Genomic DNA, 12,202 nt, shown 5'->3' on the forward strand with positions numbered 1-12,202 from the left:
TTGTTGAGCTTCCAAGTCTCGTAATGAAGGTAGCATTTCATAATTTTGCATGACATTGGTGATGTCGCGATTAAAGGACACATGGAGCACACAAGATAAATCTAATTGATACTTCAACAAATTCTCCCCACTACTTTTATAGGAAACGTTTAGGGACAACAAATGAGAATTTGAATTTTGATGTTAGGGTTTCGTGCAGAGGAAGTAAAAACGTCTATTTTTAGCGACCGTGGGCAGTTAAATTGATGATAAGACGAACGCGAATAAATTAGCTTCGACATGCTATAAAAGAGCTTTCGTGATTAGCTTTCGTGATTAGCTTTCGTGATTCCACAGCGACGAAACCACCCGGATCAAAACGCCGAAAATACAAGTTGAAAGAGCCAAAGATCGCCTTTAATTGCTGGTATATATGGCAAGAAGATCCCTTTCGCTTCCAGGACGGTCCTCGCGGCTCTCTCATGTCGAAAGAAAAGGAAGTATATCGTTAACACGCCGAAAACAGGTTCATTGGTCAAATGAGCTAGAAGAAGTGATCTATTTCCCTCCCGATTGTTCCACCTTAAGCACCGATGGACTTTTTGATCGTCGAGTAAAACTAATGCGTTCTAAAAGCTTGAAAACGCTTTACAAATCCAAGAGACTACCGCTCAAAGCGACTCAGTCACTCGCAAGAGGTATCAACGACGCCAATTCGTCTTTAATCCGCACCGGCGTGAATATTTTAACGCAGCAGCTTGATCGGTTCAAGAGCCGAAGCGAAAACTTGGAAATTTTTGATCAAGAGAGCAATAATCGCTGGAAAGAACTTCTAAGAAACTATCAGAAACGAATGAGAGACCTTCTTGAGGAACAAGAGGAGGAGTGGGTGTGATGCGTGGATCGGCGAACACGTGGACCGACACTCTGATCAGTGTTAAACGATTTCTGGCTTAAAACAGGAGCAAACGTGGTCACGTTTACAACTGTTGTCGCCATTAAAGGCGTGGGTGGACAGCTGTATTGAGGAAGAAAATACCCGCAAGAATTGCAAGGAAACACTTGGCGGAAAGAGAATTAAGTAGAGGAACTGAATACAAACGAAAGGGTAAAGGAAATGACGTCGAATTAATTTGTAGAGAGGAAAGCTTTTAAAAACATCTGTAAATGCTGGACTTTACCCTGGTTTTATTGAATGAATAATTTATCAATATAAACATGTCAGGTCAGGTTAGACGGGTTTGATGTTTATGTAAGTGAAAAAACATGGCAAGGTTCGTGAAGTTTTATAAGTTATACGCTGCCGTTTCTCGTAAATTTTAAGTAAATTTCTGCGCAGGTCTCTGAATGTGCTTATCGCCTTAACCGAGTCTTTTCGTTGCGCTTAAAAAAGTCCTTGCCTTTTCGTACTTAAATATTTTTAACGTTTTGAGTAAGCACCGTTGTATTTGTAACGAACAAAACCTATACTTTTTTGTCGGACCAACCAGACTAAAATGATAATATATTGAATGTAAATAACAAACTATTTTACGACCGGTGAGGTTTACTATATCGCGCATTTACCTTGAATTTGTTTTTCATACATGTATAGCGGCTGTGTGTGCCATTCTTTAAGTGTTTGTGGTAATTTGCTGTTTGAAGAAAACAAAAAGAAACAAAGTGTTTAGTAATGGTTGAAAATGTAACCTTGTTATAATCAGTTGAAGTTTAAACCTTTTCAAGTCAAGGTCAAGGGAACCTTTAAATTGCAGTTAATTCAGAGCAGAATTTGTTAATAATTTGTAATGACGGTTATTTTATTGAAATACGACCTTGAATAAAGATATCTTTTGTCATCGCCAGAGAGACTGGTTGTTTCTTTTCTAATTCAGTTATTAATGCAGTCCAACTTTCAATTGTGCGACCACCTCTCATAAGCGACCGCGACCACTTTTTTGGGTGACGACTTTCCATTGTTTTTATCCTCCTGTAAGCGACCACTTAAAGCATGATCTCAGTGTTCGTTGTATGTACTACACTACTAAGAGAAAACGATTTACTTTTCGTGACAACATAAAACTAAGCAGATCTTAACTCAGAGATTGCATGCAATAAGTTCTCTTCCAAAATTTAGATTGTTGATTGTTTGGACCTCTTATAGAATGGGAACCCCTGTGGATCGATTCTCTAAGTGACCACTAAACCTTTTGGGTGGTCGATTACGGGAGGTTTGACTGTACTTCAGGCGAGAAGTCTCGCAGGAGTACACGAATAAATATTGGTGCTATTTTGTTTCTTAGGCGGCGAATATGTTATTTTTTAAACCTTAAAACCCTTCAGTATCAGCTTGCTTATTCTAGGATTAAATTAACTGCAAAAACAGTGGACTAGTTGTAAACGTTGGATCTCTAGAAAAGAGATCTAATCAGCCAAAATATAAAGAACCAAGAACGAGAAGTCCAAAGACTACTGCAAAGCTGATTTAAAACAACGTGTATTGTGTTTTTTAACAATATTTCGGCTGGCCGTACCAGCCTTCTTCAGGTTTACAGATGTTACTGAACTTATGTACCAATCACAATATCATATAGATGGAGAATGTCGCAATAAAGGGGAGAGGCGGAAATGACGCTGGGAGTCGCATTTGATAGATAAGGGCACGACTCTTGAACCTCATGGCCTAAACCGCCGTGACGAATTATTGTAATCCATATCCTTAGTATTTTTCCTTTCCAGTTTTTATGTTGTAACGTCATTCCCGCCTCTCCCTTTTATTGCGACATTCTCCATCTATATAATATTGTGATTGCTTCATAAGTTTAGTAACATCTGTAAACCTGAAGAAGGCTGGTATGGCCAGCCGAAATATTGTTATAAAAAACAATACAAGTTGTTTTAAATCAGCTTTGCAGTAGTCTTTGGACTTCTCGTTCTCGGTTGCTTATTCTACAATCCTTTAAATTTCCTTTGGTACTGATGAGAAGAATTTTTTCAACAGCAAGACATTTCAACTTTGATCAGATTTGTTGAATTTACAGCCTAGCGTTTCTTCATGCAACCATCGGAAACCTCTTCAAAACTGCTGAACAAACCATAGATTTTGCCAAATCTGTTACAGTTTTGTGGTTTTCATCATTTTTTTTTCTGTTTCAAACTGGAATTAGAAGAAAAATCTCTCAGCTTATCTAACATTCAGGCCTACCATAAAAAATGTGGCCACTCTCGTATAAAAATGACAGGAATGCTTGTCGGAAAATTAGAATCAAACCCCCTGAAGAAGACCAATTTGGGTGTGGCTCAACTTTATTTGACCCCGAAAGAAGACCTAACACTATTTGTTATGTTTATTTAGGAATTTGCTTTTGGGCCAACGCCAAGTGATAGCTCTTAGTTTAAACTTTTAAAACTAAATGTATTTTCAGTAAGGGGAAAGATGCACTAAACACCGAAGTCTTCGTTTTATAACCAATGGAAAACGAAAGCTAATTTTCAGGTCAAGAAAAGAAATGTTAAGTGGGACCGTGTCGGAACAGGTATACAGGGTGTTTCAAAAGTTCGTTCCGATTGTATATTGTATTTTGCGCAAAGCATTTAATGCTTTGTTAGGCAAATGTACACTGATTCAGGTAAGAAATTTATATAAATAACCTTTAAAAGCTAGTTTAAACTAAGATTTGAAGAAATTATAATATGCACGTACTTGAGTTTTTTCCCGCTCTACTTTTCCTGCCCATTTTGTAGGTTTTCTATTTTCGTTCTTTTTTTTTCCGCTTTCTTTTATTTATTCTACTACTTCACGAAAATGAAGGTGTACACTGTTTGTACTTTAGAGCTCTAGAGCTCATGCATCTGTTTTTACGGTTTTCTGGCCATTCAGTCAAAGAAATTGGCAAACTGTTGAAGAAGTCTGAACGATTTAAGTGAACAAGTGGTCAACATTAAAGACTTTAGAAGACAAACTAAGGAGTGATGGCCGTTGTTTTTTAAATGTGTGAGAAGTGTTATCGAAAAAGCTGTAAGCAGTGGTAAGTATATGAGTAGTAATTCTCCAAGACAGAAAGGTAAAAAAATTCAACTTTACAATATCAAAGTTTCGAGCACAACAGAATGAAGATAAATGACCAACAAAGGTTGGAAAGCCTTGAATAGGAAAATTAAAGGCGGCGCACACGCGGACATGGTGTCAGAAAAATTTGCAAACTTTATAGCAAAGGGCGACCGGCTGGTAAACTCACGTGATGCGAATCCTCTAGAGACCATCTGGATTATCGTTAACGAGATGACATACAAAGATCCAGCCCCAAAAACACTGGACGAGCTAAGACAGTGACTACGCTTCACCTGGAAAAATGTTTCTTAGACACACTTTGGGAGCTCGTACATTCTATACCTCACCACTTAGAAAATGTCAGAAAACATAATGGAAGACATTTTGGTTACTAATATGTCAGATATTCAATGTTAAGTGATTAATAAATAACATACTTAAGTTTTAGAAACTGTATTTTTAATAATCAGTGAATTCTTAGCGAAGAAAAAATCGGAACGAACCTTTGAAACACCTTGTACATGTATAACTACTTTTGCCACAATTCGAAAAATCACGCATTCGTAAATTAAAATGTGAAAAAAGGTTAGTAAGAAGTAAAGTAAAAGTTGGATTTCGAATGTAACACCGATAGAATTCTTAAAAAAGGCTTCTTTTCTCGTCTGATGGAAGATGATGACTCAGCAAGCGAGTCGTTCTGAGCTGATTGTGTCTCGTCACAATTTTTGTACCATTTTCTTAGCAAAATTGCAGGGCAAGTTTCCCTGAGGGAAGATTGTCTGGTGTAACAGGGCCAAATGGGATTTTTTTGTTTCATTAAACGTGAGCAGGTTTTATTTTTGCACTCATCTTAGATGATCCAACTGGTCCGGGATACTGCTGGAGTACTGAGACGATGCGCAAAGCTCAGATCGTGGAAAAAGTAGTGCATTTTCGTCCAAGCGGAAGACCATAGAGAGCCATGCAACGTAGTTCTTCAGCAAGACGTTAGCTTGGGATAAAGTGAAGTGGCAGGGACATGCAGTTGGATTTTGACCGTGTGGAACCCTGTTAGATGATAAGGTAGGCCACACAAAAGAGTACTTCAGTCAAGATTTCTATTTTTTATTGTTGCGTTCGTCAGAACGCATCCTAATCTGGCGTTCCTGTGGCACTTGGGCAGAATTTTTTGAGCTATCACGGGCGACTGCAAATTAGCCTCCCCTATTAATTTTTCAGGGGCACCTCGGCCGGGAAACTGGACTCCTTTCGACTCCATTTCGTTTCCGTAATTTTTCCTAAAGTGACGAACGCGGATCGGAAATCAATGATTACCTCTTGTATCATTTGTAAACCCTCATCTAACATTCAGACGGTGGTGAGAGATACCACATAGAGAAGGCTTAAACGTCACCCGCAAAGATATTCAGGAAATTAGAATTACTATGGTATCTAGTGTTGTGTATATTGCTTTTGATTTCTTTTAGATCCATTACGAAACAGTTTTATTACAGTCCGAAAAGTAGCAAACGATGTTAGTAGTGTAGAATCTCGCTGCCTTCAAAAAGTAATAAATAATCTGAAATTACAATGAAAAATACAACAGTAAATTGCAACTAGAGCTAATCATTGATAACAGATCCGCGTTCCTCACTCGAGTCGAAAGGAGTCCAGTTCTCTTCTCGGCCGAGATGCCCCTGATAAAATCAGTAGAGGCGGCTAATTTGCAGTCGCCCTTGATACCTCAAAAATTTGTGGCTTTGTACCAAGGCAACACCAAGATTAGGATGCGTTCTGACGAACGCGGTTAAAAGTTTGTGAATAGGAAGTTATCAAATAATAAAAATTATAACAAAGAAAATCAAGAAGATGCATAAAAGTCAATTAAGGCCTTTTTAAAACTATGTACACTTTCAATCTTCTTTAAAGAATTCAGTATTGTTTACCATAATCATGCTGCCCTCACAGTAAATGTGTGGGCCCCTCCGGTTTCATGCTTAAAGCCAGGGCAGACTAAGTTCAGGGAGCTATTTCGGCTATTCCGATCATTAATGTCCGAATTTTATACCAGAAGATCATTCATGTGCATGTAGCTTGGGCTATGTCCATTAACACGCTTGTAATTTTGAATACAAATGTTTACTTTCACCTCGAGGTGAAGTGGAAGCCAATTTAATTTTACAAATAGTTCAACACTGTTCGCGAGCGTGTCGGCGTCAAGGATGTAACGCGTGCACTTTGCTTCTGGAGACGAAGAACCCTCTGCAAATTCCCAGTGAGCACGCGGATCATACAGTGGACGCATACATTATTGTTTGCTTAATCATGACGTTGTAGTACGCTTTCCTCTGTTCCAGAGGAAGAAATCTCTTAATCCTACTCAGCACGGCAATTCGCTGACAGAGCTTTTCACGGAGTTCGTCGATATGGTCAGTGGTCATCAAAAGAGAGTTTGTGATCAATTGTGACACCTAAGAGTTTTTGTGAGCTCACTCGTTTAAGTTCGGTGGCATTTAATTAAACTTGCAGCTGTTGGTTATTCATTCTTTTCTCGATCCATTTACCGGTAGCTAGCATTGCTTTGGTCTTCATTTCACTAAGAATTATTTTGTCGTTATCTGACCTTTATGCAATCTATCCAAACCTGATTGGAGACCATCACTGATAGCCTGAGGTGCTAATTTGTAATCAGTGGAATAACGCATCATAAGATCATCGGCATATATGTCTGCTACGGTGCTCTGTAGTGCCAAGGGGAGGTCATTTACGAATACAAGAAACAGTACTAGACCCAGGAGGTACACCCAAAGTTATGTCCCTTGTACTAGAATGAGATCCATCAACGTTTACATATTGCTTACGAACCTCTCATGTAATCAGTAAATAACGGCAAAAAATCCTTTTCAATGCCTATCAGCTCAAGGTCTGATAACAGCAAGTAATGTCGATGAGGTCAAATGTCTTTTTGTAGTCTACAAAGACGAGACCAGTAACTTTGTCATTGTCAAGATCAAACAGAATCTGATCCGTAAGCCGTATCCGTGCCGTTTCATTAGAAACATTTCTTCTAAAGCCAGACTGGAAATGGTGAAGTGAAGCGTTAGACATGCTTCTCTGATATCGTCCCTCTTACCATTTCCCTTGAAAATGGATGTGACTCTTGCAATATTTCAGGCGCTCGGAACCGTTTTCGTACGCAAGCAGTGGTTTAACTGCTTGGATAGAAAGGGGACGATAGCCGGTGCCGCAATTTTCAACAATTTAGCACTGATGCCGTCATCGCCAGTGGCCTTGTTCGCAGGGATTGATAAAAAAGGCTCCGCCACTCTCTTCTGAGTAATAAATAGGATTTAAAATTCACAGTTGCTGCCACGCCCAATTGTGAATGGAGACTTCCCTATGGTTCTTTTATCAACTCCTCAATCAATTTCTTAGGTTGGTTGATAAAAAAATTGTTTAATATCTCCGCGATGGTCCTCTTATTGGAGATATATTTCTCATTTTCTTTCAGATTTTTGATTCTAATCTGCTTCTCCTCATCATCCGTAGACGTTCCATAGCTTCCTTGTATTGTTCTTGGCAGAAAAATTGTTTTCATGTACGGAGAAAGAGAAAGGTCTGGGTCGTCTTGCTTCTGTAGATCTCTTTTTTACCGGATTCATTTGAATTATTTCATTCGACCTTTTGGTGCTCTTCCGTAACTTCTCGGAAACATGGCTCATAATATGCGACTGAATTGCCCGCTTTCCAGCCCTTGACAGTTTCATCATTCTCTAAGACAGAACAAGGCATACAAAATTATTCCTGACATCGTGAACAAGTATATTTTGTATTCTTCTTTACCCTCCAATTTTCTCAAATTCGTGTTCTGCGCATCGCAACTACGTAAAAACGAGGAGGATTGTGGGAAAAATTATTAAGTTAATGTAAGGAGCGCCGTATGAATCACCTGCCGCTCCAATGTCGAATAATGTGACAGACTCTGTCGAGTTTGGCGTTTTTGCCGCACCAAATTAAAACTTCCGTACCAAATTGATTCCGACTCTCCTCTTTTGCCGTACTTAATTCATCAGTTAGGTTCGGCACATGTGTGGAGCGGCGTTTGAGCGGGGCCTAAAATTGTGCAATTTATATCCATGGACTTTTCATTGATGTGTGGACTAAGCAGCAACCTCCAATCCCATAATCATGGTGGGCAATTAAAAACTCATCATCGTTTAGTTAAAAAAACGTCGACTTTGATGTCAACCACACCTGCTTTAACCGCTTATTTATATGTGAGTTGGTGTTCCCTAGGTAGTGCTTTAAAATTACGCAGGTTTCGCGTTTTTGCTTTTGTTGTTGTTGTTGTTGTTGTTTTGTTTTTTTTTTGGCCAGCTCTGATAACTAACTTATAGAAGTAAGCCTTTCGTCTCGGTAAAGAGGTGAAGCTTGCAGATTTTCGGTTGGAAAGATTAAAATTCGTTCAGGATGGCCATGTTGAGTACATAATATTGAAATATGCATTTGTGCAAATAACAGTTTTATTTATTTTTCTTGTATTGAAGCGTTTCAACATTTGGAGATAAATAATGTTTATTCTTAAGTAAAATGTTAACACTGTATTATAGATTTCACTGACAAAACTGAAATAGTAAGGGCAAATTAAAGCAGACGTATCGTAACTATTCCTGGATACTCAGCATACAAATTTTTCCAGAAATTGCCTTCTCAAAATCAGTTTTAAATGGCCCGTAAAATTCGAAAAGATCATTCCAGTACTTGTCAAAGGTAGTGGCATCCTCGGCATTCATCTCATAGTCGCAGTGTCCGGTTGAAATTCTTTCCACAATGCGGGTAATTCGTCCATGTAGCTTACGTACAATGTCGCGGTCGCAAAACGCAGAAGAGATGTTCTTTAAAATACGGGTTTTCATCTTCAGTTTCTTCATCAGTGACTGGACATTCTTGCTTTCGGTTTCTGGAGTGAAATATAAAACTTCTTCCAGGTTCAAGGCCCAGTGTACCCTTCTATTCTCCCTGAGATGTATTGTATCACTCGAACAAACTGTTTTAGACCCTGTTTCCATCGTTGGTTGGATTAGTTAGAGGCGATGTGAAGTCCACCAGAAAGCATGGCAAAATAGTTCTTTAAGTTCAACTAGCCGACAATTATTTGCCATTTAGTGTGAAAAAAAGAAATTAAATCTATCGTATAAACTGACTGTGAAAACGTGAACTAACCTTGAAGTTAGGTCCGGCAACGTGCTAAAGTTTGTCTGCTTCCCTGAGACTACTGAGGAAATTTTTGCCCGGAAAAAAAGGAAACGACAAATTATCGGTGTCAATGAATTTTCTCTACCTGAGTTAAAATTTCGGCTCATTTTACCTTGCTAACTTGTCCAAAAGTCACGCGTACCTGGTTTTCGTTCTTTAAAAATCTCGAAAATCACACCGCTGATCACAAGTACTCGAAGACAAGAAAGAAGCGGACATGTGTTTGATCCACCAACTTTTTTAATTCGCCGCAAATAGCCTCTTTTAGCATTTAAATTTAAAAACATTAATAAGGCAATGGTCTGCTTAATGTAAAAGTTTACCACCTTAAACATTGTAGAGCAATCGTCACAAATACTGACCGATCACCAAAAAATTAACACATGTATTTAATAGTTAATCTGGGTGTTGATTTATTGTTTTCCCGGCACTAGTCAGGATAGATTGGAAACTAATTTGCATAGTGATATGAAAGACTAATTCGAGTATTCTTTCCTTTGGTGATCTCACACCTCAAGCCTTGCAAGGTATTAAAAAGGGTTAAATGAGTTAGATTATTTTTTTCTTCTTCTTCTTTTGTCGCCCAAAAAAATTCTGTCAGTTTGGAGCTATTCTTCGTTTAGCTAAATGAGTGAATGTTTTTGGTAATTTAACGAATTAGTATATTTTATGCCTTTTACAAAATGGAGAGAAATAAAGTATTGGAATATTTCAGGTGATTATTTTCCATTGATTTGAAGGGAATGGCGTAAAATATCCAGTGCATGGACAAAAATATAATTTGTTTATTTCCTACTTTGTCACTTCTTATCACCCACCTTATTCGATGTTTCACGTCGTTCTCGTTTCAGCAAGAAGCAAACTTTGTGCTACCAGATTCAAGTGAACCTCGCCAATTATACAGGGGAAACAACATAATAATTAACCACAAACTGTCGTTACTATAGAATAACAAAAACCTAGCCAGAGGGATAATTCACTGCGTAGAAAAATACGATATTATGAGTATTCTCTTTCTAAGCCTTCAAAGTTTAATTTTTTTAAAGTTGTCGTAAAATCTTTACCTTACGCATTTTAAAAAAAAATTTAAGCCCCGTAATGCGTAAGGAATATTTTACGACAGTTAAAAAAATGTCAGAATTTACAAGGATTTGTGTGGAAATACACTCGACTGTGACTTGGTGGCAAGAGTTGCTTTTCTTATACAAATTCTTCTAATTTTCGGCGGCCGTTGCAATCGCTACTTTTCAGATGTACTGAAATTACCTAATTTTAATATGCTCTTTCAGTTCCTGCTGACAAAATGTTCCAAAAGCGAACTGTTTTCGTGTTTATAGAAAGTTGATCACGTGATCAAGTATTGCAAAAAGGCCTTTTCCCTGCGCATCTGTAGATCCCCCGTATTGGTTTTACGGTTATATGTTATATTGATGGAGCACAATCCTTTGTTAATTGTGACGGAAACTTAATGCGACGGTTTTGTCGGTCAGTAAGATCAAAATAGTAGGAATGCTATTAAGCGTTGCGCACCTTTAAGACCGTAAAAACATGTAACCAAGGAATCTGATTAAACCCTATTAACTATATGCTATTCGATGCTTCCGTGATAGTTAGACTCCTTTCAGAACCACATGACATCTAATTTGAAAATTGAAAACACTCAACATTTTAAAGTCAAATTCACCTGGCGATTCTAATTCAGTTCCACTCGGTAATGGTTTACTAGTTAGATCATTAGTGATTAACAGCGAAATTAAGGATGCGTTTCTTTACTAAACTATCCGAGATCGGATAAAAAATCCGGATAATTGGGATTTTTCGTTAAGAAAAGAAAGGATGTAGCCAAAAACAGGCTTATTTTTCATTCATTTCCATAAAAATGACCCACAATGTCGATGGCATCCTGGAGAAAGAATAACGCGGCTGCTGATAATGTTGCAAATTTGCAAATCTTTCATTGTATTCTGGACCGTTAGCTCAAGGATCGATACTGCTTGAAGATGAAATCTTGAAATAAGATATTTATCGATCTGGAAAAGTAAAATGTTGCAAGACGCGCCGGCGAAGTTGTGTAGCAGTTTTGTCTCGGTTTGTCCTTGTTAACTAGAACAATGCAGGTTTTTTTTTATTGCGATTTTACTATCCCGATAAAATGGATAAAATCGATCGTTTAATCCATGTCTCGAGTTCAAAAAAGGCGTAAAGATGAGCAGTGTTGTCAAACAGCTGCTGTATGTATTAAAATTGTTTCGAGTTACCGCTGGCTGTATTCACTCTTTTCGGATCTATAGTAAAGAAACGCTTCGGATTATGTATCAAAAGTATCCGGTTTTGAATATAATCCTGGAAGAATCCACCTCCGTTGTGGATCATTCTCATCAATAATCCGTTTTCGGATTAAAATCCGGATTTGGATTTTAGTAAAGAAACGCACCCTTACAGATCACCCTCTCCTTTCCACATATTGTTGCCTACCTTCCCTGCGACATGTTTTACATTATTACCCACGATTCCACTTTGCCTTTCGCAATTTGTAATTGACCACTCCAGAAAATACCATGACATACCATAATACTCTTTGTTTGTCACCTCAAACGTTTGCATAAGCATTGTTTTCAGTTTCTCCTGTGGCCATTTTAACTCCCAAGAGAAACTGAAAAGCGGTGCTTATACAAAATTTTGGGGTGACAAACGAAGAACATTATGGAATGTTATGGTATTTCCAGGAGTTGCCAATAAACCGTACCGCTCTTTGTGATAAAAAAGCTGTCGCAATTTGCAAAAAACAGTCCATCGCACATTGTAATAAACTAAGCAAACGCAATTTTTGATAATCATCGCACTTACTTTGTATTAAGAAGCTGTCATTTTCCATCGCAGTTTGTCCGTCAAGACTTGAAACTAACTGTGACATGTCGGCTTGTTTCCATTTTCATGCATTACAGTTTTCATTGTCAT

The 12,202-nt window shown here is 38.1% G+C and overlaps 2 protein-coding genes across 2 annotated transcripts in view; both read left to right on the plus strand.

The window, feature by feature from the left end:
• Positions 1-285: 285 nt before the first annotated feature.
• Positions 286-1,823, plus strand: LOC140941586 (uncharacterized). Its single transcript, XM_073390606.1, has one exon. It carries the CDS (start codon positions 413-415, stop codon positions 872-874), a length of 462 nt encoding a protein of 153 aa, XP_073246707.1. The 5' UTR covers positions 286-412; the 3' UTR covers positions 875-1,823.
• Positions 1,824-4,868: 3,045 nt separating this feature from the next.
• LOC140941464 (hatching enzyme 1.2-like) overlaps positions 4,869-12,202 on the plus strand; it is a 59,359-nt gene continuing 52,025 nt past the window's right edge. Inside the window, exon 1 of the mRNA XM_073390460.1 lies at positions 4,869-5,071. The gene's annotated coding sequence lies outside the window, so the exon portion shown is untranslated. The remainder of the gene's footprint in view (positions 5,072-12,202) is intronic.

The sequence above is a fragment of the Porites lutea genome, chromosome 6, assembly GCF_958299795.1.
Source record: "Porites lutea chromosome 6, jaPorLute2.1, whole genome shotgun sequence".
Classification (NCBI taxonomy): Eukaryota; Metazoa; Cnidaria; class Anthozoa; order Scleractinia; family Poritidae; genus Porites; species Porites lutea.